The 24,796-nt window shown below is 33.6% G+C and overlaps 2 protein-coding genes across 2 annotated transcripts; both read left to right on the top strand.

Moving 5' to 3' along the window:
• Window positions 1-5,266: 5,266 nt before the first annotated feature.
• On the top strand, window positions 5,267-7,603 carry LOC114174475. Its single transcript, XM_028059314.1, has one exon. It carries the CDS (start codon window positions 5,267-5,269, stop codon window positions 7,601-7,603), a length of 2,337 nt encoding a protein of 778 aa, XP_027915115.1.
• Window positions 7,604-20,753: 13,150 nt separating this feature from the next.
• On the top strand, window positions 20,754-23,443 carry LOC114174474 (sporozoite surface protein 2-like). The gene is made up of 3 exons (XM_028059313.1): window positions 20,754-20,846; window positions 22,791-23,002; window positions 23,107-23,443. Exons 1-3 carry the CDS (start codon window positions 20,754-20,756, stop codon window positions 23,441-23,443), a joined length of 642 nt encoding a protein of 213 aa, XP_027915114.1.
• The last annotated feature ends 1,353 nt before the right edge of the window (window positions 23,444-24,796 follow it).

The raw sequence follows: 24,796 nt of genomic DNA, 5'->3' as shown, positions 1-24,796 counted from the left end.
GGTTCATGATAGAAATAACTTAGTACAAAATCAATATTTACATCACTTGGCATGGGGCCCTCAAAAAAAGGTTCATACTTGGCCCATATACTTTGTCAATGGTTTCAAGTTTCACACGGAAGAATGGAGTATTGGTAAAAAAATAATCAATTGTGGAGTTTGTGTAAAGGATGATGGTGAATAATACTACTATGGTATTGTTAAATAAATTATGCAAGTAGAATACTCAAGAGAACCAACCAAGCAATTAGTGGTATTTAATTGTGAGTGGTTTGATAATACCATTAATCATGGTATAAAATTTCAACCCCAATATGGCATAGTGGAGGTTAATTTTCATAGAAGATATTCAAATTTTGATCCTTTCATATTTGCAACAAATGCAATTCAAGTATATTATGTACCTTATCCTGGAAAAATAAAAGAAAAGGTTGATTGGTAGGTTGTCATTAAAACCAAACCAAGATGTACAGTTGATGATCGATATACATTAGAAGTTACTTACCAAGAATCAACAACTAATGTTAATATCACAACAAATGAGGAGCTACTTGTTCATTTAGTGGATGGAGAGAAGTATGAGGAACTAGATGAAGTAGATATGGCAGTTGTTGATAATTCAAAAGAAAGTAAGCAAATTGAAGAGGAAAAAGAGGAAGAAAAGGAAGAAGAAATTGTTTCTCAAAGTGAATTTGAGTATGATTCTGAAGATGATGAAACTCAAAATAGACTTGATGATGAATTTGATGGTAGCAATGATGATAGTGATGAGTAAAGCACTTTCTTTTTGTTGGTGTAAAGGTGATGTTTCATTTGTATTTTTGTTGTTTTCTTTTCTATTTTGTTCCATTATGTTTTGTTGATTTCTATAATATCCAAATTATCTTTATTGCTAACTTTTGAGTTGTGGAAAAATATCCAAATTATGGTTATTGTAGATGTCAAACCAAGATCATGGTAAAGAAGTTGCTTCTACAAGTCATTCGACCAAACGACAACCAAGATGTCCTTCACAATTTACATGGAGTTCTCAACTTATTGCTTTCCCATCCATTGGTTCATCATTTAGAAGAACTCATTTTGGATCTCGACCTTTGGCACAAAGAGCATTGAACTCAAATTCAAGGCCAAATGTTGATCAATCATTCAAAACATCTCAATTTGCACCTCCGCCGTTAGTACATGGAGCATTGAATTCAAATTCAAAGCCAAATGTTAATGAATCCTTCAAAACATCTCATTTTGCACCTCCACCTTTGGTACAAGGAGTGCGATCAACAAATCCAAATCCAACTCCTATGGATGATAGACCTAATCTTGGATCAGATCAAACTAATTCCAAATAAGATGAAACTAGTTCTACAATAAATGCAACTAGTTCTGGATCAAATGAAACATTTGTTGCATCTGAGTCAAATTACAATGTTTTCAAGCCAATTTTAAACCTTCACTAGTGTAAAATTAGTTTTTTATACCTATATATTATACCTGTTCAAATTTATTAGACATAATATGAATAATATGAATTTTTTTATTCCTGTTGGACCTAAAATAGGTATAAAAAGTGATTCAGTGACATTTTAAAAATATTAAATAAAACTTTTTATAATTGTTCTAAGTATAATAGGTATAGAATATTCAATTTTTCATTTAGCCTTCCCACTTCTCAGTGATGTTTCACGTTTCCAGAGCTTCCCTCTTTTTTTCATTTCCATTTACTCCCAACATTGGGTCTCATTGTTTCCGTCCAGTGTTGGCCTATTGCTGCTGAGGTCCGTTCCCGTTTGTCGTTTGGGTTCGCCGTTCACCATCCGCCGTTCGCCGTCCGTCGTTCGCCCTTCGCCCTTCGTCATTCGCGGTTCTGTCATCATTTGCGTTCGCTCCTCCATTGGAGTTGATCTCCTCTGTTCATGTTTCGCACCTCCATTGCTGTCACATTCAGGCAATATCACTATTCTCCTATTATTTGTTGGGTTTGTTGATTTTACTATGTTTGATGTTCTCGTTTTCCCTATTTTTGCTAGGTTAGGTTGTTTCTACAAAGAATTTAGGGTAGGTTGTTTCTGCAAAGAGCTTCTATGGATTGAGGAAAAAGATAAAAGAGGTACGTAACCGGTTATTATCATTCCACATGTTTTTATCAAGATTTCTTGCGTCTTGTGGAAATAATAGTTAACATGATTTTAGATAAATGATTGCTTTTGAGATGAAATAACTTTCAGCAGATATTATGTAGGATGACAAATGTTACACTTAGTTTCCCCAATAACTTGCCACTTGATTTTAAAGTGCAGAACATGAATTACCAAATTGAGTTTAGTAAGACAAATAAACCTACATTGATCATGAACATCTAACATTGTCATAGTGCTTATACTTACTTTTTCATTGATGAAGATGTGCTTCTCAAAAGAAGAAAGGCTATCTACACTACACTCCATCCCTGTCAGTTTTCAGTGTTAAAAGATTGCTTCCACTTTCTCTTGATTCTTAGTTGTTAAACTTTATTAGGATGTAAGTTTTTAACTCATTTTTCATTAAATCGGGTTGTTCGCCAAAAGTCCTGTATACTATTTCTGGAAAAGTCACCAAAATGCAGAAGAAGTTGTCTTTGTGCATAAGTTAAAACTGCAATCTTCAAACACAGAGTTAACAAAAATAAGGACATTGGAATCACTAGGATTAATACAAGACAATAGGGATAAAGGAGTTTGATTTTGTCCACCCACTCAATCTCTCATCTTTCAATCCATCTCCATCACTTCTTTTTTTCTCTTTTCTTTTGTTTTTCATGTCCCTATCCATTTTTCTCCTCTCCCACTTTTTGTTTTTTTATTTCCCTGTACGAACTAATGCATGTCACATTATTCTTTTCATTTTCTTCACTTTTACTACCTCTTTTCTTTTATTCAGAACCTTTTCAAAAACTAAATTATCACTTTTACTAAACCCTCTCTAGTAAGAGCAAGTCACCTTTTTTACATGGTAGGACTACTATCACCGAATTGGTACAGTCTATATTTATTATATCTAACCATCAAAGTTGAGAATAGTGACAAACAGAAAAAGAGTGTTGTAGACAATTGTATAAAAGTATTTGAAAGATCGCGGACTTGGACTGGTGTATTGATAGCAGCTCACTCAATATGACCTCTATGGTAGCTATGATCTAGGTCTATCTCCGGAAACCTCCAGGCTCGCCCTAGCAATGTGTGCACCTTTTGAAATTCATAAGCTTCCTTTTTACGTTCTTCTTGCCATTTCAGCACTTCTTTTCTGTCATTGTACCAAAGGTCAACTGTTCTCATAGCCTCTTTCATAGAAACCTGAGAAAAAACTGTGTAACTTTGTTTGGAAAACCAAATCAATAATGAAAGGACTTGTAAACTATTTAAGCCCTTCACAATAAGTTACAGAAATCAAGGTACCTTCCAATCCCTTGATAGCCCAACTGGAGTCTTTCCATACGCAATTGAGAAGTTAAGCATTTTGGCTTTTCTTCTTTCTAAACCAAAGGCATCCTGAAGTGAAAAAGAAACGTAATAGATAAATGGCATGCTGTTTTAGGATCGACCAATGAGAAAATGGTTATATTTTGTTTAAATATTGATTTCAAATTAACTGTGTATCATGCCTGTGTTCTCATAAATTGTTACAATTGAGATAAATAAAAGAGACTATATTTTAGAGTAATCGAGACAGCTTGAAAACTCCACTCATATGTTCTCATTTATATTGATAGGATTCTGACACAATGTGTATAGGGAAAATCATTGATAGATATTTAGGTACAAAGATAGGTATGGCTAATAGGTACTAGCATTTTCCCAATACAACTACTTCCTAACTATATTTAATGCTTATTCTAATAGTTACTATATAGAACCGGAGGAGAAATATATCTTTAGCAAGAAGGATTTGATATAATAATGCTAAGCTGGCTACAAGAAGATTAACTAAACCTCAAATCATATTATTAAATACGTCTCACACATCCGCAAACTCTAATGAATTTTTCGGCATATATGTTTGGAACCCCATAACATTTAGATCACAAACACACATGCTCAATGTTGGATGCTTTCCCTCTTATCAGTGCAAGCAGTAGCTGCCCTTTCATTGCAGTGATAACATCCATAATTCATTCTTTTTTAAAAGAAAAAAAAAACTTATTCTTTTAGGTTTCAGATATTGCTACCCATTTCTTCTATTTTTGAATGTATATGGAAACAAGTTTTTCTTTTCTTTTTTTAATCCAAGTTATATATAATGGTGGTTTAAATAATATTTTAATTTTAAGTATGTTGTCATTACTATTACGGTTATCCCATTAAAAGTAATTGTATGCTTAATATATATTTGCCAATATTTTTTTTATGAAATATTTTAATAGGTTAAGAGTTCATATATATTATTTTATTTATGATATGAACTTTTAATGAAGATGAGATTTTTCTTTTTCTTTTTAAGAAATATGTGATATCTATCCATTGAAAAAACTAATGAGTGTTAGGGAGAAAATAATTGAACTACTAAGAATAGTTTTCTATCCAAAAATCCATAATTGAGTGTCTGTGGCCATGGATTCGTACCTAAAATAGAAAACCAAATAGACATGGTTTCATCTTCTGCTTTTAATTTGCTAGAATAAAAAATAAAGTTTATTATTATTATTGTTATATATAGATATTTTACAAATTTTAGAAAAGTGAACCGAGGGATGATTGAAATATTTCAACAAATTTGGAACACATCCGATAAAATGGAAAAATCATATCATTGAATTATTTGTATAGTCATATATATAATTAACCTTCTTTCTTTACTTTAGCTTCAAAGGGTTTTGGCATTTTAATTTTTTACTTAGGCAATGAAATTATGAGCAGTGTATTTTGTTGACACATCAAATCTAATTCATTAGGTGGTTTTAATATTTTGATGTTTGTACTTCAATTGCAAAGTCTTATTCATTTTTTTCTTTGCATGATATGTGAATAATAGGAGGTAAGTGGCATGTATGATTTATGTGTGTATGGTAGCATGCAGTTTTTATCTAGAAAACTAGAAATGATCACACGCATAATTGTGAATTTTGTCCTTATTTTTGAACCTTATCTCATATGGCTTCTCGCCACTTTCTTTTCTTCTGTTCCATTTTTAAGAATTCCTTTATGTGAATTGTTCCAAAGTCAAATGAGATGTTATGTTATAATTAATGGTGTAGGGTGAGTTCACAGATTGGACTGCGTGTTTAACCGAGTTCACAATGGATCGGAGTTGGATAAATTTTATACACACAACAAATGAATATGAGAATGGAGTAGAACAATTTCTTGAATTTGCAAATATGAATGTTCCAGATAATAATGGAAGATTCTACTGCCCGTGTGTTAATTGTTTGAATGAGAGAAAACTACCAACTAACGTTATTCGGGAGCATGTTCTTTGTGACGGTTTCTTAAAGAGCTACACAAAGTGGATATGGCATGGTGAATTGATAGACATGCCAAGTGTTGATGTGTCTGAAGAAGAAGAAGAAGTTGATTTAGAGATGGGTGATCAACTAGAGGAAATGATTCGTGATGTTGGACATGATTCCTTCCAACGTGCAAATGTGTATGAGAATTTGTTCACTGACGCAGAAAAACCTTTGTACGCAGAATTCACTAAGTATACTCGATTGTCAACGGTATTAAAATTGTTCAATGTGAAGGCAAGAAATGGGTGGACTGATAAAAGCTTCACAGAATTACTTGAGTTGTTAAGTGACATGCTTCCTGAAGGTAACATATTGCCAACACGCAATTATGATGCGAAGAAGATATTGTGTCCAATGGGTATGAAGTATCAAAAAATTAATGCATGCCCAAACGATTGTGTCTTGTACAGGAAGGAGTTAGCCATGTTACATCAATGTCCACGATGTGGGGTGTCACGATACAAACAGAAAGATAACGAGTTTGAATCTAATAGTAAGGGTCCTCCTGCGAAAGTTTTATGGTATCTTCCTGTAGTTCTACGGTTGAAACGTTTATTTAGTAATGCAAATGATGCAAAACTCATGAGATGGCATGTAGATGGACGTACAACAGATGGCCATTTGAGGCATCCAGTAGATGGTTTGCAATGGAGGAAAATTGATTCCATGTTTCCAAATTTCTCCAATGATTCAAGGAACATTAGGTTTGGACTTGCTACAGATGGAATGAATCCATATGGTAACTTAAGCAGTAAACATAGTTCATGGCCTGTTCTGTTAGTGATTTACAATTTACCTCCTTGGTTGTGCATGAAACGTAAATATGTTATGTTATCCTTGATGATCTCGGGTCCAAAACAACCAGGAAACGACATTGATATTTATTTAACCCCATTAGTTGAAGATTTGAAGATGTTGTGGGAGGAAGGTGTTGATATGTTTGATGGATACACTGGTGATTCCTTCAAGTTGCATGCCATGTTATTTTGTACGATCAACGACTTTCCAACATATGGTAATTTAAGGGGATATAACACTAAGGGTCATAAAGCATGCCCTATATGTGAAGAAGGCACATGTCACCATCAACTACAACATGGAAGGAAAACAATATACCTTGGACATCGGAGATTTCTTAGTACAAATCATCCATATCGTAAATTAAAGAAAGCTTTTAATGGGTGTCAAGAAAATGAATTAGCTCCAATGGTTTTAAGTGGATCACAAGTATATGAACATGTGAAGGACATTGGGGTTGTGTTTGGAAAGATGAAGAAAAAAGGCACTTCAAGCAACATATGGAAGAAAAAGTCAATTTTCTTTGATCTCCCGTATTGGAGGGTGCTTGATGTGAGACATTGTATAGATGTTATGCATGTAGAGAAAAATGTGTGTGATAGTATTATCGGAACACTCCTCAATATTCAAGGCAAGACAAAAGATGGTCTAAATGCTCGTTTGGACTTGGTTGAAATGGGTATAAGAGAACAGTTAGCTCCACAATCACATGGTAAACGAACATACTTGCCTCCAACATGTCACACATTGTCTAAACAAGAGAAAAGAAGTTTCTGTGAGAGTTTACAAGGTGTGAAAGTTCCACTAGGTTACTCTTCCAATTTTAAAAGACTTGTATCCATGAAAGATCTAAAATTACTTGGGTTAAAATCTCATGATTGTCATGTATTGATGCAACAACTTCTACCAGTGGCTATTCGAGGCATATTGCCTAAGAATGTCAGATATACCTTAACAAGATTATGCTTCTTTTTTAATGCAATATGTAGTAAGGTTATCAATATTGAGAAGTTGGACCAACTAGAAAATGAGGTTGTAGTCATATTGTGTCAGTTGGAGATGTACTTTCCTCCATCATTCTTTGATATTATGGTCCATCTGATTATTCATTTAGTCCGAGAAGTTAGAATTTGTGGTCTAGTATTCTTAAGATGGATGTACCCTATTGAGCGATACATGAAGATATTAAAAGGGTATGTAAAGAACCAATATCGTCCAGAAGCATCAATTGTTGAAAGATATATTGCAGAGGAAGCTGTTGAGTTCTGTACAGACTACTTATCACAAGTTGAAGCTATAGGGGTACCTAAGTCTCATTACCATTGAATAGGTGTTGGTTAGGGTACTCGAAGTGCAAAAGTTATAACTCTAAGTAGAGATGAAGTTTTCCAAGCACATTTATATATATTGAATAACACTAAAGAAGTCATTCCCTATTTAAGTGCTCATAAAGATATTGTAAAGAGAAATAATCCACGAATGTCTCAGAAGTGGGTCATTAATGAGCACAACAGAACTTTTTTGAAGTGGTTCAAACAACAGGTTCAAAATGACAATACAACTTCTGATACATTAAACTGGCTAGCAAGTGAGCCAAACTATGATGTCCTATGTTGGAGTGGGTATGACATAAACAATTATACATTTCATACAAAAGTCGAAGATAACAAAAGCACCACACAAAATAGTGGAGTAATGGTTGTAGCTGAATCAATGCATTTCTCAAGTTCAAAGGATAAATATCCGATTATGGCCTCAATGTGCTACTTTGGTGTAATTGAAGATATATGGGTAATAGATTACACAAGTTTCAGAGTACCTATTTTTAAATGTAAGTGGGTTGACGGTAATACTGGCGTGAAGACCGATGATCTAGGTTTTACTTTGGTTGACCTAGAAAAGGAAGGTTATAATGAAGAGCCATTCATCATGGCATCTCAAGCAAAACAAGTGTTTTATGTCACTGACCCCGTTAACAAAAGATGGTCAGTGGTTCTCCAAGGCAAAACCAAACAGTATACTGATTACAATGATGAATTGATACTTGATATTAGCGAAACTCCATCCTTCTCATCAAATATGCCAACCTTGATTGTCGATAATGAAGTAGATGATGTTCATGCCATGCGTGATGACCACAACGAAGGGTTGTGGGAGAACATTCTAACTTGACCCATTTATTTCTGTGCCAATAAACTTGTATGTGTTATTGGTACGTTTTCTTCCTGTTCACTGTTTAAAAAACTATGATTCATGTATATTTTGGATTAGTTGAAATATTGAGTTTTAAGCATTTTTCTGCTTTCAGGTAACTTTTATATTCTACTTTTTCTATATTGGAGAAGTTTTGATTTGAAGCCATAACCTAATATCCATTGCTTTCAGGTAACTTTTGTATTCTACTTTTTCTATATGATTCTTTGAATATTCTTCTTCACATGCTAAATCCATGAATTATTCTGAATTATATCAGACAGTCTTTATTGTTTTGTTCATGGCTGTCAGAATTGTATGAATTAACAATTCGATTTTTAGAATAGATGTGATTCTTAAATGCAGCGAAGCAGATTTTAACATTGCTTGAATTTAACTACTTGAACTTTTAACTTTTTTTATTTTTATCAAATGCAATTTAGGGCAAGATTAATACTCATCAAAACTTTGCTATCTCTAATCAAGGTTGATGTATAGAAATTTGATTTTAAGGCATCTTGGCTTCTTTAAACAGCACATTGACAAGCTTATATATACTGAAATTGAGAATCATGTATATGGATGACTATATAATTGAAGAAGTTGTTATGTAAAATTAGCATCAATCAATCTGAAATGAAATCTTAAGATATTTAAAATAGACTTTCAGAATATTCGTTTACATTTGTCATGGATAGCCAATTTCTTAGCAGACTTGCATTATTAACATGATGTTGTTGGAAAAATATCTTAACTGCAGTAATTCAACCTTTTTAACATTAAAAGATGGAATACAATTACATTTATCTTTTTGCTTATTTTTTACCTTTTATGCATATATATTCATATCTGAAAAGTATATTACGAAGGACAACTTTAGGTGTCTGATCTTAATGTTCATAAACATTTTATTTGCAGGACTGAGCTTGAGGTCATGTTTTAGGACCATACTGGTAGCACATGATATGAACTCGTAACAGTTCCAAATTAATGCAACTGTACCATCATCTAAAATTGTGTATGTGACTATAGCATGAAACTTGAATCAATTTCTGCATGTACCTAACCAGTGACAATAGTAAAATTGTTTATCATGTGTAATGTTTTCAACTATGCAAATAGTACCTGATATTTATTAATTCTCAATCACAATTATTTATTTGAATAGGGATATGTTTGGTGACACACCATTTGCTGACCTCCCACCTTCACAAGATGGGGACAAGATTCAGACGTCTACCAAAAGAAAGGGTAGGCGTGGGACTAGGTTGAGAAAGTTAACAGTTAGTCGCAACGCAGATCAGGGATTGCCTATCCAGTTTGATATGCAAACTGGTAAAGCTTTGGGAGATAATAGCACGAAATTCACCAGCTGATGAAGGATTGACCCCAACCAAGGATGAAGGCACATGATTAAGAAGACTAAGCATGTTTAGAAAGAAAGTTCACTAATCCTTCATCCCTTTCATTTGTGTTTGTTATTTTTGATTCCCTAAGTTGACTTAGTTGAATCAACTTTAGTTGACTTGTTGACCTTTGACTAGGTTTGACTTGTTGACTATAGTTAACTTGACTTAAGCCAACATGCTAATCTATGTTTATTTGCTTTGTAGGTTAATTAGGAGTAAGAAAGCAATGCTAGGTGGCGCATGGTGATTGGGGAGCATAAATGATGTGGAGGAGAGAGTAAAGCAAATGCATAAAGCATAAAGTAAAAGCCATGAAGCAAGTGTACCTATGTACCTTTGGTCTCCTTTGTTTTTAGCACACTTTGGCCACTTTTTGGAGACATATGAGACACATTCTTTGTCTCCTTTTGTGCTAGAACGAAATTAGCCTTGCACACACCATAGTTAGTCTTTTGTCTTTCATTTTTGTAACCTTATTTGACCTAGCTTCTAGAAGCTAGGGTTAGGTTTTTGTAGTGACATCCTTAGGTATCTTTTATTTGCTTAGAGGCCCCTAAACTCTTCTATATAAGGGGTGCTCCTAGACATGTAAAAGGGTTGAACATTTTGAAGTAAAAATACTCTTGTGTCTCAACTATTTGTGAGAGTTTCCTCCCTTGGGAGTGAATACTTTTAAGCCTTATCTTGCATAGCAAGTGGCGGCACACATCCACTCATCTTCAAGGTTGCCATGGCTTCTAGCCTAGCCTTGTAGTGGCGTGCTTCTCACATTTTTACCATTTCTTTCCTTTCCATTTTATGTTTTCTTTTTCCTTTAATTATTCTTGGTTTTCTATGGTTTATGTGCTTTCCATTTCCTTTTTGCTTTGAATCAATCCATCATCTTCTTCTTTTGAGCTTTGTGAAAGGAACCTTCACATCTAGATAGCTTGCTATCTTAATGTCCAGTGGGGATTTCACTTAGCTTTCTTAATCAACTCACACCATATTCAATAATCTTAAAAAGGAACAAGATAATCCTTTATCACCAGCTATGTGGCTTTGCTTGGTAGGAGCAAGTCATCCATTCTTATAGATGATTGGGACCATGTTCCAGAGACAGTAAAGAACCAGATTTGGCAAAGTGTCTAGGTATGAAATCTTAACTTAAATAATTTATTACGTAAATATGTAACTGATACTTATTATATGTAATTCATTCTTATTGTACAGGTCACATATGATGTCCCAAACAGTAATTTGTTAAGGACAAAATGGATTTCATTTGCTGGAGAATGGTGGAAGGGTTTTAAGACGGACCTTACAAGTCGTTATATCTATGGTCCCTTAAGTGATAGAAACCCTTGTGAGAAGTATCAATTCCTTGATGAAGGCACATGGCAGGCTTTTAAGGAGAGGCAATTAAATCCTGTCTTTCAGGTAAATTCATATTATATGTAGGTTTAACTATTTAATTCAACATATTTCTAACATAAATCATTCTTTATACTTTGGAGATCATAGGCTAAAAGGAAAGCTGCACAAGAGATAGCGAAAAAGAATGTCCACCCCCACAGATTGTCCCGTGGGGGTTATGATAAATTGGAGCAGAAGATAATGAAAGAGGCATCTGTCTCTAATTCTAGTGGGACTAGGTTACTCATCCTCCTCGCCATGATAAATGGAAAAGAGCTCGTCAAAAACCAAAAGGGGATTACATATCTGCAGAAACAGAAAGTGTAGCTAGGCGTATTGTAAGTAACTCAAACTAATTTATTTTTAGATGTGTATTAATATTTTTTTTTTAATCTTAACTTAAAGTTTTTGTGTTGTAGGATGAGCTGGTCGAGCAAAGCACACAAGGATCATTCACTCCACAGGGGCGTGAGGACATATTGGCAGTTGCCATTGGTCGTCCAGAGCATCCTGGACGTGTTCGTGGTGTTGGAAAATTTGTAGGCATCCGTCAATTCTTTGGTCCTCCATCAACTCATCATAATAAAGCAAATATCAATGAGGAAGTCATCATGTCCATCAAAGAAGAAATGAGAGAACAAATGAGGGAGGAAATGAGGGAGGAGATTAAGAAGGAGATGAAGAAAGAGTACTTTGATATGAAGGCACAATTGTTAGCAGACATGAGAGAAAAGTTAGCCTCTCCCTCAGCCCAACCTTGTAATCCTCCTCAACAACCTTCTCTTATTTGTGTAAGCACAAAGGGGAGTTGTGATGTTCCTCTTGAAGAGGCTTCTCTCACTGTTGATGCAGATTATGAGCTTTTCATTGATGATCTCCTACAGTCCTTGGTGGCTTTAGGTAATTTGTCTAATTATATTGTTTTGCATGTATTTGTTTTAGCCTAATTATATTGTCTTATTTATTTTACAAATATTATTTGGTTACCATAGGTAAAATGTATGCATTGGGTCAACCATACATCATGCTACCATTGTAGATGATATGATGAGAGTAGTGGTTGTAGATGTTCGAGATGTTACTGCTCGAGTCCCAGTGCCCACTCAAGAGGTTAAGACAGTGGGGCAGGCTCTTGGAAATTTTATCCTTTCGCCAGTTAGATTAGCAAAAGTAATTGCAAAGGAGGTAATTGTCCTTACTTGTTTTAATTATGCATGTATTTACATCGGTGTATACTAATGTTATTTAATACTTTAAATATGTATAGCAGATTAGAGTACAAGAAAAGGAAGATGTGAATGAATCGTTACCACAACCGACAATTCTAGAACGACTTGGTGCAATGGCAACGACTATCGCCTTGTAACCTATACAATTGGAAATGCCTCCCCAAGCCACAAATAGGACCTTCAACACCCTTTTTTTTATATGTCAAAAGGATATTTTTGAAGTTCTCTTTGGCACTGATATGTTATGTATATCAGTAATACAACTTTGGTTGTTGTAAGTAACTTTTATTACTTTTATGAAGTTTGAATATATTCAATATGCTATTCTTATATTATTTATTTTCAATGTTTAAGGTATTTACATCGTAGATGCACTGAGAAGAAGAATGATCACATATATGGATTTATTGATCCTATTGCCATTCAAGGCGTTGGGAATAAAAGTGAAGAGGTTCAAAAGTACCTATTAGAGGCATTTGATGTTGGGAAAAAAGAAGTGTACTTAGCGTCTTATTTGCAGGAGTAAGAATGTCTTTTATACATTAAATTATATTTATGTAAAACTTAATTGTATATAATGGTATTTGAATCTGTAGGGGTCACTGGCAGTTGCTGGTAATTCTTCCTAAGAAGTTTGTTGTGGTTCTTTTGTGTTCATTACACAAGAAGCCTAACACTTTGAAAATTAAAAGTACATTACAAGCGTAAGTTTTTTTTATTAACTTATTTTGTGTTATATAAGGCACAATTTTAATATACATTAAATTTTACAGAGCGGTTGAGGCTCATTCCAGGTTGCAGGGACAACAAATTAGTTCTAGAAAGAAGTTGCAGTTCATTGCACCCCTGTAAGTAGTTAATCTTCAAACTATTGAAATACAATTATCAAATTTATGATATTATATGAATTTAACTTGTAGTGCTCACGTCAACCGGGAAGCTATGAGTGTGGATATTATACCATGACGCACATGCATAGAATCATATCCGCAAACATTGTTGACTCCTGGGATATTGTAATATGTACAATTTATAAATCACATCTTAAGTATTTATCTCTAAAAGATTGTTGACTCAATTATTCATTGTGTAGATTTTCAATGACACATCTCCAATGAATCAAGGAGTCTTGAAGGAAGTTCGTGAGTAGTGGGCTTCGTTTCTTTTAAGTGTTTATATGAGATGATGTTAGGTGTTTTATGACTTATATAGTAATTTGTTTTGGAGTAGTATTATATTTCATATAAACATTAGATTCTATTTCATGCAAATATTAGATTGAATGAGATTTGTTTTCTGGATGTTTTGGATAATTATATACAGGTTTGGTATATGGTAGGAAGCATAAACAAATTTTCCATAAAAAATAATAAATTACTTTTTATACCGATTGAGGTCATACTTGGTGTAAAATATATAACTTTTTATACCGGTTGGAACTATAATCGGTATAGTAAGTCTTTTTTTCTTACATAAATTTCCATTTTCAAGATGACTTTTTATACCGGTTTTAGAAATGGTATAAAAAATAATTTTTTATACCTGTCATGAAACCGATGTAGAAAGATCAAACCTTCTATACCGCCTACATCTATACCTATGCTAGAACTGGTATAAAAAGCCTTTTTTAACCGGTATAAAAAACATATTTTACACTAGTGCTTGATGGACAAAGGTATATATATACTTTCAACAATTTATGGCTTATTTCAATACTTTATAATTATTATGACTTTATACATGTCATTTTGCAGATTCTTACCTTCATGCCTTGCAACTAATTGGATTAGTGATATCCTCAAAAGTTATTATAATGAGCCATGGCCATCATGGAAGAAGTTTTTTTCTTTATTGTAGAAGAAGTTTTCAATTTGTCCACTGGATCATAGATGGGCAAGAAAAACTTTTGAAATGCGAGGTGCTGTAATCATGAAAAGTAGTCTACAAAAGGCTAGAAAAATCAATACTAATCCAAATTGGATTTTAGATAGCACATGGGATATATTGTGTCAGCATTGGGCATCTAAAGAATTTAAAATAAAAAGCATGACTGGAAAGGAAAATTGGGCCTCTAACTTTGGAAGTTTTTTAGGGTCTCTTCACACATGTGACTTTATTACCACATCTCAACATAGATATAATATGGTAATTTGTTTGTTAACTACTTTCTTTTTATAAATGTGCATAACTGTGTAAAATTTATTTTATTTTTTGTAGGCAAAGATGAATGGAGCCTCCAACATTAGTAGAATTGTTTCGTCACACACACCAACGACGTAAGGACAACTCTTGGGTGGATGAAAAATCAGAGCAAGTAAATGTAATAAATCACACTTTTATGATCTTCATATTCATTTATGTTCAAAAGTTATTTCCACTACCGATATTCATTAATAAAATATATGATTGCAGCCATTCCAATATAGATACCTACATATGTTTATGCCTTAGTTTCGAACTAATGTTATTAGTTGTTTTGTTCAATTCGTTTCTTAGTATCGTGGTAGGTTTATTTCTTGCATAAAACGAAGAGTTATGTAGTGGACTCATATTTTTCTTACAATACACAACCTTTTCTTTATTAGTAAAGCAAGTTACATCACCTTTTCTTTATTAGTAAAGCAATTAAGAAGCAAAATTGAAACTAGATAATACTAAATTATTTGGAGTGCTTTATTGAAAATCCACACCAAAGATTGACCTTGTACAAAGACATATCTAGCTAGTGAGTTATAGAATAACTAATAGATTGAGACATGTGTCTAGCAGTGAGTCCCCTAATTGGTATAAATGGAATGCACTAGTGCTATGGCATAAACCATCTCTATTCACTGTTATATTTCTCTTGTCAAATATTAATGCAAGCATTTTTTAAAATTATGAACTAATCACAATGAAATTCTGTTCATGTATGCTTTTATGTTAATAGGCAAAATTTACACGAAAATTTGAAGAATTAACAAAAAGTGCCTTTACACAAGGAATTACTCCACCAAATGAATTAGATGTTTGGTGTGATGTAGTTGGAACCAAGAAAGGGCGGATATATGGCCTTGGAATGGAATCTACTGTGATTAGAGGTTGGCCTTATTATCATGGCACATCTTCATCAAATGGATTGATTCAAAGTCAAGAGCTTGAAAAACTTAGAAAAGACCTTGAAGGAGTTAAGCAAGAAAGAGATGAACTTCGAATCAAAATTGTAAACATTGAGAGGTTGTTTAAGGAAAACAATGCAATGATTCGACAATGGATGAATAGTATTAATCGTCAATCCATGCCACTAAGTTTTGAGTAAACTCAAGAAGAAGATGAAATATAACCACCTAATTCTTATCAAGGTAATTTTGTTTCATTATTCTCTCTCTCTCTCTCTCTCTCTATATATATATATATATATATATATATATATATATATTTCAATCTCTAATACTTTTTTAATGTTTTTTCACAAGTAGATAATAATTGAGTTTGAAGAAAATGTTGAAGGTGTTTTGAGAGGAACTATGACGGCAAATAAAAAATTGTACTTATAGCTTATATAACACAACTAATACTTTGGTTGTTCTTACAACTCCAACATGAGTAAGAGATTATTTGTGTTTAACAATTATTGCACTTGAATTCATGAATGAACAAGGTGTGTTATATATATAAAAAGAAACTCTTGCTTCGATATGTTCATTTTTAGTTTTGTTAGATTTTTATTCCCTACATAGAAGAATTTTCAATGATGGAATGGTGTTCCATTGATATGTTTGTGGTAGTGGTTTGGCTTTTCTGCTTCATTATGTAACATCCATGCATATATGTTTCTAAATATATTACATTTTGATTTATATTAAGAATATATTATTAAATATTTTTATTTTTATAATTGTAAAATATGAATTTAATGTGAGAAAACCAAACACGGTATAAATTCTTGAATTTATTATTAAATATTGTAATGAATAATTTAAATTATAGTAAAAAAAATTAATTGTTGATATATTATTTTAATAATAATGATATCAAATTTAGAATTAAATATAAAATATCAAAGATTTTGTAGACAAATAAGAAAGTGGAAAATATTTAAAAACAAATTATCATTATTTAGAGACCAATATAGTGACCATTTTTTATCTTTATATATTTTTGGTAACTAAATTGGTTTCTATATAATATGGTCATTAAATTGGTTTTTGTATAACATGGTTACTAAATTGGTTTCTAATAAAATGGTCATTAAATTGGTTTTTAAATATTTGATTACTAAATTGGTTTCTATACAATTAGTTACTAAATTGGTTTCAACATAATTGGTTGCTAAATTGGTTTCAACATAATTGGTTACTAAATTGGGTTCTAAATTAGAAACTAAATTGGTAGCTAATATTAACTACCTATGTTTTAGCTACTTGTGATTATTAGACTCTAAATTGGTTACTAATTGAATTAGTGACTAATTTTATCATTTTAGTGACCAACAATTTAATTACTTAAACCAAGTTCTCTTGTAGTGATATATATATATATATATATATATATATATATATATATATATATAAAGATTATATTTTTAAAAAGACTCGATGTAAAAATTTGTATTTGAGATTAAACAATAAAAATATAAAAAGAATAAGTGGTTGTATTAATAAATATTAACTCATTATGATGTAAACAATATTAATATTCTTCTATCAGAAGATAGATTGGGACATTTAAAAAATATAAGAACCATGTTAAATAAAAAAATATTAAATTACTACTATAAGAAAAATATATTATTTGATGAAAAAACAATAACACAAACAATATACCGAATAATACAACGGATATAATTTTGGTAAACTTGTAAGAATCTATGAGGAGCAATTATCAAAGAACAACAATAATAAATAATCACAATCACAAATAAAGACAGCAAAAATTTTAACGTGGAAAACCCCTCAAATCAAGGGTAAAAATCATGAGTCGTCCAGACAAAAAAAAATAGCTCCAATATGATCAACAAGAGTACAAATGAGTCTTAATCAATTGCACAAAATAGTGTTAACACCCAACCAAATAGCAAAACAACAAAGCTTTCAAATAGAGAATAACAAAGAGAAAAAAAAAACATATAAATCACAACTACGGTGTGAAATTAATTTCTCCTAACTTAGACCTCGTATTGAGGATTTGACTAGTTAGAATAAATAACAATGCATTCCAAACTTGCTGTAAACTTTTCAGCACGATCCAATAGTAAACAAATCTGCAGAACCAATGTTACGGTGGCAGCTTAGTGAAAAACGTGAACAAATTTTTCCCTCTATCGCTCTCTCAATGTGCTATGGTTTTCAGTGAATTCTGACTCTATTGTTCTATCTTTTTTTTTTCAGTCTCCTCTCCATTAAGTTAAGTGAGACATGAACTTCTCAAATTATGGACCTCTTCTCCACGTAGGAAGGGAGTCCAATACCCAACAATATTAAACCTATAACAAACTACATTATAGATGAATATCAATCATATTGTGTCCATGTTCCAAATGGTACTGATCATTAGGTTTGACATAAATAATTCGTTTCAATAGAAAAAGTAATAAAATAATTTATATTTTTTCTTCATTTTTTAGTCAAAGAAGTTTGCTCTCTCCATTTTTTTAATCATATTTATTATATTTTTTTTCTAAACCTAGAATCTTATAATTTGATTTCAGTATAACTCAATTCAAATTATCAACAAACTGACATTAGTTTCCAAACTTTATTTTTTAATTAAAATCTAATATTTAAATATTTTTAAATAAAAAATAGTAATAAGAGAAAAAGACAACACTCTTTGTGAATTTTCTAACACTCTTTATGAAATTTCTAACACTTTTATTATTAGATGTACAACATCGAACTTTATAACAATAAGAATATTGACGAAATAACTTTTGTATGATCTTAAAGTTTAGTTAGAAATCAATCGATGAAATTGACACTACTAAAAATTCTCATATTATATGAGAATTTTCTTGCAAATTTGTTAAAATAATTTATAAAAAATGACTTTTTTCTGCTATTTTTTCTAAAAATTTTAATTGGCAGGTAATTTCTTCGTGGGTAATTATTTCCTACAAAATTATAAAATTTAGAAGTATTTTTTATAAAATTTATTACGAAAGTGTTTTATACAAAATATTTTAAAAAAAAATGACAACAATTTTCTGTAAATTTTTTTCATAACAAAATTTATAAGTATTTCTTATAAAAAAAATTTAAAACAAAATTGATAAAAAAATATAAATTTTTTTAATAGTGGATATATAAGATAAATAATTTTTATTTATACCGTTATAAGATTAGTGTAATAGATTTACAAAGAAGGATAAATTCCTCCAACAACAAACTACTATCAGTTAACACGTGTTTATCTAGTTATTTGAATTATATTATTGGACAATTTTGGTCTCATGGAAACTAAAAACCAAAAAAGTGTGTGTCACGTGGGGTGGAATCTTTAGCTGCAGTCTCATCTTGTCATCCAAATCTTACCAACAAATCCTTATCTTTCCTACTAGGATCTGATTCCTCTCTCTCTCTCTCTCTTACATACCTATAAGTCCTCAACACTATCTTGGACCATAGAAAAGTGCCTCATCCTAATGATTTAAACCTAAAAATGACTTATAGTTATATTAAATCATACACCTTTTTGTCCAATCTATATCATTTCAGTTTTGAACAATGATTCATGGACATTTTGAAACAAAACGATATAATGTATGGTATGTATTTAAGATTAAAACAAAATAATTTTAGTGATTATTGTATTGGGACTTATATAAATGGACGTTGTATTTAGGTTTGTTTGCTGTAAAATTTATTTTTTAAATAAGAATTAGGATTTATAATAAATTAGTTTTAAACATTTTTGTATTAATTGGATTTTAATTTTTTTTATTTATTTGTTATTTAAAAAACTGAAGCAAGCAGTTGAAAAACTGAAATAAGTTATTATTAGAAAAATTGATTCTTTTGAAATAAAAATTTGTGACATGATATTAGAGAAAAGAACAATAATATGTTAATGGGATGTTTCGTATGCAAATATACTGTTGGTCTTGAATCAAGTTTTGGATGCGCAAAATTTAGTTATTAGTGTTTTATGTAAATTATGAATATGCTTTTGATCTAATTTGACATGTTCTTAGGAAATTGGATATACTCTCCAAAGACTTCAGCAAGCACTCCAAACGTTCAAGCTTCCAACTTTAGGTGTACTTGTATTTCTTTTAAGATACTCATCCTCTCTTACTTGAATAAGGATAGTGTCCGTAAAAGATACTCTGACGTTCAAGTTAGTCAAGTGCGTTAGTGAGCAATAAATGTGGTAATTAATGAATATGAATAGTTACATTGTAAATTGTGTTATTTATACTATTATTTATGAGTTTTTTACTTGGATGAGCCAGATTCATGTGGCTAATTACATGGATTAGTCTTTAGGTAATAAATATGCTTAATCATTCTTTAATCGCGATCTTAAATTAGTAAACTTAGTCAATACTTTTCATGTGTCAGTCTTGGTTGGCTGACACGTATTTGGTCAGACTGACACTGTTATGTTGGTGGATCAGACCATTCAAGACGAGTATACTTAGGCATGGATGGTCAAGATGTATTTGGACATGTGAATAATATGTCATGATTGATTGACATGTAGTTGGCCAAGTTATTACATTGCAAGTTCATATCATACATAAGGTCCAAGTACATCTAGGCATAGGTAGTCGAGATGTCCTCGGACATATATGGTACACTAGCACCCTAGGCTCGATATGTCTATACTCGAGTTTGCAAACTACCGCTATGGTATAGTCTTTAGTGTCGCGTAGTTGTGTAAATAAAATTTGTATTTCTTTGGTTACTTGACCCTATGGGTATATTAACCCCCTAGCCTCGAGAAGGGTAGCACCAAAGAGATTGTAATGATGAAGTGTTAGGCCTGAATTGATGTTGGAGATGAAGGGTTTTCAGGCTGCATAGGAATCAAAACAACATTAATAAGGTGATGAGACATGATTCCTAGGCCTTAGATATGAGGAGATCAAAGAGTTGAGATGAAGGGGTGGGAAGACGAAAGGGTGCAAAGCTTTGCCATAAATAGGGAGGTCATTTTCCTTAGTTGAGCATCAAGATCTATATAGTTTGCTCTACTACTGATATCTTCTAGATAAGTTTAGTACTCTAGAGCCTACTAATAACAGGTATGTCACATAGTGGATCAACTATGGGTTTTGCGGAAGAGACGGGTAGTGATAGTAGTCAGGCCTCCTCATCCTCTAGTGTATCATCATTGAAGGCCCCATGTATGATTCAAGAGGTGATTAGAAAAAGAAGAAATGATCCTTCAGGTCACCTCGGAGGGAAGACTATGAATGGATAGATCCCTTAGTGAGGAGGGATTTTTCCAAATTTAGATGGTCACAAATAATGAACTCATGCTTGAATAGTATATATATGTTCGAGAGTAAAGAGGTAGAGAACATAGTGTCCTTTAAAAGGGTAAGCGCCATAGATAATGTCTCTCATGTCCGAGAGGGGTATGGGAAGGACTACATCTATATGTACATAGCTTTTTTTATTCAACTTCATGTCTGGTTACTTTTTAACAAGTTAACTATGGTGTTCTTTATATTTTAAATGTCGTGCCACACAACTTCATCCAAATAGTTGGGGTTTTCTACAGGCTTTTTGGTTGGTGTGTTGGGCACTCAACCTGGGACAACCATCACGTTGTTGTCCTTAGTTAGTAAGCCAGATACACGTTTACTTAGCATGTACTCGCAGTCGTTCAAAAATTTTAAGAATGGTTTTTCAACGTGGTTGTGAACTCGATTGGACGATATAACAGGCTGAAGTTTCCTTTCTATTGGAATAAAGACCATTTTAGATATATCCTTTCTAGGGATGTCAAAAATATTCGTACTAGATATTAAAAATGGATACTCGCTACCCGCGGGTACGGGTATTTTTGATACCCGCATGTTAACGGGACAGGTACGGGTATCATAGTATCCGTACCCGTGGATACCCGTACCCGCTAAACTTTAATTCACAAAAATACGCTTATATTATATTATATATATATATATATATATATATATATATATATGTATATATTAGTAAAAAACATTCTGATCTAATATTTTCTAAGTTTCACATCTTATCTTCTTCTGTCTTCATTCTTCCAGCTTTAAGTATTGATACGTTGTCTTCTTCCAAGTACACCCATTGACATTCTTCTCTTTCTCTTCTTTGAAATTAGGCATATACATCAAACCCTATATAGATAATGACGTTTATGGTATGCTTATTGTCAAATGATGGAATCAAAATAAGAATACTTGGCACGTGGCAGTTGGGGTTTATTATTTGATTATTTTTCATGAATCAATAGGAAAAAGTGGACTTGTTGATCAAAACACTAATTAAAGGATTCCATTGTGTTGAACGTCATTTTATATTTAGTTTTATAATTATTTGGACTTGTATGGACTTGAGTTTGTTTGAACTTTATTTAAAATTTATGACAATGATGTATTTTATTTTATTTTATTTGAATTTATGAATAAATATTTATTTTTTAAATAATTTTGTAAATACCCGCGGGTACCCGTGGATACCCGCGGATATGAAAAAAATAGACGGGTACTCGCATAACGAATATCTGATGGATATGGGTACGGGTACGGGGCGAATATTTATCCAGTGGGTAGGGTATGGGGGAGCTACTACCCGTACCCTACCCGCCCCGTTGACATCCCTAGTTGTGGCTGGTAGGTGTGGCAGCAAGACGTCTTGAAGTACTCATCGGAAGATGTAGAACACGGTGACATAGTGGTGGCCATGTGTGTGAAATCAAAGAATATGAATTCCTTTGGTGTGATTATAATATTTATATATATTGTATATATGCTTATTTTATTATTAGCTCACCTTATCTACTTGTGTTTGGCGATGATCATGTACGCGGTGCACATGAGCAGATGATGTTGCAGGTGGATCTGGTGAGATATAAAGTCAGAGCAGGGCTAGACGGGGATAAAGAGTTTCTCAGAGTTTTAATGTTTTATGATTTGGACCAATTTTGTAAACTCGTATTACTAGACTTTGATTTTTGTAATGGAGTTATATTTATGATTTTAGAGTTTATTATACAAAGAATTAAAGTTTTAAATTTCCCATATTTTTGGGAAATGGCATTTTAATAAATGATGTTTATTCTTAAATTCTTTATTTTATTATTTATATCTGTTATATCCAGTCGGGATGTTACAGGCCTAACGACCCGGACCAGCCTGACTATTCAGACTGGTTCGACGATTTAGACGGGCAAAACGAACTAGACAAGCATGACGACCAGGATGGCACCGACCACTCGGACGGGCCCGACAAATCACACGGGCCTAACGACCCGAACAAGTGTGACGACCCGGATGGGCCCAACAACACGAACGGGCTCGACAAACCAGACAGGCTCGATTACCAACATGAGTTCGATGACTAGAACGGGCCCAACGAGTCGGACGGGCCAGAAGATCTAGACGAGCGCAACAAACTTGATAGGCCTAATGACCTAGATGGGTTTGTCTGGTCGGGTCTAATGACACAAACAAGGAAAACGACTTGGACGGGCCTGACAACCCGGACGGACACGATGAACCAGACGGGCCCAATGACCAAGATGAGTCCAACGACCAGAACGGGCCCAACGAGTTGGACGAGCAAGATGATCCGGAGGGGCCCAACGAACTTGACGGGCCAAATGACTTAAAAGGGCTCGTCCAAACCATTGGGCTCATCCGAACCATTGGCTCGTCCGGGTCGTCTGGCTCGTCTATATCGTCAGGCCCGTTTGGATCGTTGAGCTACTTCAGGTCGTCAGACTCGCCTGGATCGTCGGGCCCGTCCGGGTAGTCGGTCTCGTGAGGGTCATTGGGATTATTCGACTAGTCTAGATCATCGTGCTTGTTTGGGGCTTTGAGCTCTTTCAGATCATTAGGTTTGTCTGGGTCGTCGTGCCCGTCCAGATCATCGGGGTTGTTTGGGTCTATTCGGGTTTTCGGGCGCATCCATGTCGTTGGACCCATCCAGATCATCGAGGTCGTCTGAGTCATCGTGCTTGTCCATGTCGTCAGGCCCATCTGGGTTGTTAGGCCCATCCGGGTCATCAAGAACGTCTAGGTCTTCATACTCGTCCAATTTGTTAGGTTGGTTCGCGTCTTCAGGCCTTAGGGCCCGTTTGGGTTTTCGGGCCCATCTTGGGCTTCAGACTTGTCCAGGTGATCAGACTTGTTTGGCTCGTCGGGCTTGTCTGGGTCTTCGGACCCGTCCGGGTCGCTCGACTTGATCTTTGACTCTTGCTTAATGTAGTATTATTTGGGGGGCCTAACCCACCTTATCCCTAGCCCTAACCCACTAGAGAGGGGGCTTTAGGGGCTGGGGCTTTTTTTGTGCCCCCTCATTTTGGGCTCCCCTAAAAGGGGGCTTTATGAAGAGACGGTCAGGGCTGGCCCATGGGTTAGGGGCCAAATTGATATCTTAGGGGCAGGGAACTATCTTGATGGTTTAGCCACGAGCGCCTAGATAGGTGGCAAGGAACTTGTTAAGATGATGCAAAATTTTCCATGTTAAGGAAATACAAAATAACTTATGTAGAAAGGAGAAACCCCTCATTTTAATGATCAAGTGTCTCGTTAAAACCTTCCTGACCAAAACCATATTTATGCAAAAAAAGACCGAGTAAGGAAGGAGTACACTACATATTATAAAATTAAGTTATTTACAAGCACCTAGTTGAAGTATAATTTTAAATGGGTTACATTCCAAGTATTGGGTATCGATTACCTTGACAAATACTTTAGCTAGTAAGCTCCTTTGTCGACATCTTCGACTACTCGGAAAGGTCCTTCCTAATTGGTAGAGAACTTGTCGTCACTTTTCTTGGCGTTGTTGGCCATACATCACACTAAGTCACCCTTTCTAAAGATCTTGGTTGCAATTTGGAGTTGTACATCCTCGTCACTCTTTGCTTGGTAGTTGTTTCACGGATTTAGGCTTTTTCTCATTTTTTGACCAACAAGTCCAAGCTAGTAATGAGAAAATTTTCATTGTGCTCCTTGTCAAATTGTGATCGGTGTGGAAATGATTATTCGATATCTAATGGAATCATAGCATCACTACCATATACCAAGCTAAAAGGTGTTTCCTTAGTGGAAGACTGAGGAGTGCACCTATAAGCCCACAACACTTCAAATGGGTCCTTTGGCC

The sequence above is a fragment of the Vigna unguiculata genome, chromosome 2 (assembly GCF_004118075.2).
Source record: "Vigna unguiculata cultivar IT97K-499-35 chromosome 2, ASM411807v1, whole genome shotgun sequence".
Classification (NCBI taxonomy): domain Eukaryota; kingdom Viridiplantae; phylum Streptophyta; class Magnoliopsida; order Fabales; family Fabaceae; genus Vigna; species Vigna unguiculata.
Note: the sequence above shows the minus strand (reverse complement) of the source record. Positions and strands in the feature narration are given on the sequence as shown.

Coding starts and splice junctions, on each gene's coding strand:
- LOC114174475 (XM_028059314.1), top strand. CDS start 5,267: ATGGATCGGAGTTGGATAAATTTTATACACACAACAAATGAATATGAG.
- LOC114174474 (XM_028059313.1), top strand. CDS start 20,754: ATGGGTTTTGCGGAAGAGACGGGTAGTGATAGTAGTCAGGCCTCCTCA. Junction 20,847..22,790: donor CCCCATGTATGATTCAAGAG/GTGATTAGAAAA, acceptor TGTTATATCCAG/TCGGGATGTTACAGGCCTAA. Junction 23,003..23,106: donor GGGCTCGACAAACCAGACAG/GCTCGATTACCA, acceptor CTAATGACCTAG/ATGGGTTTGTCTGGTCGGGT.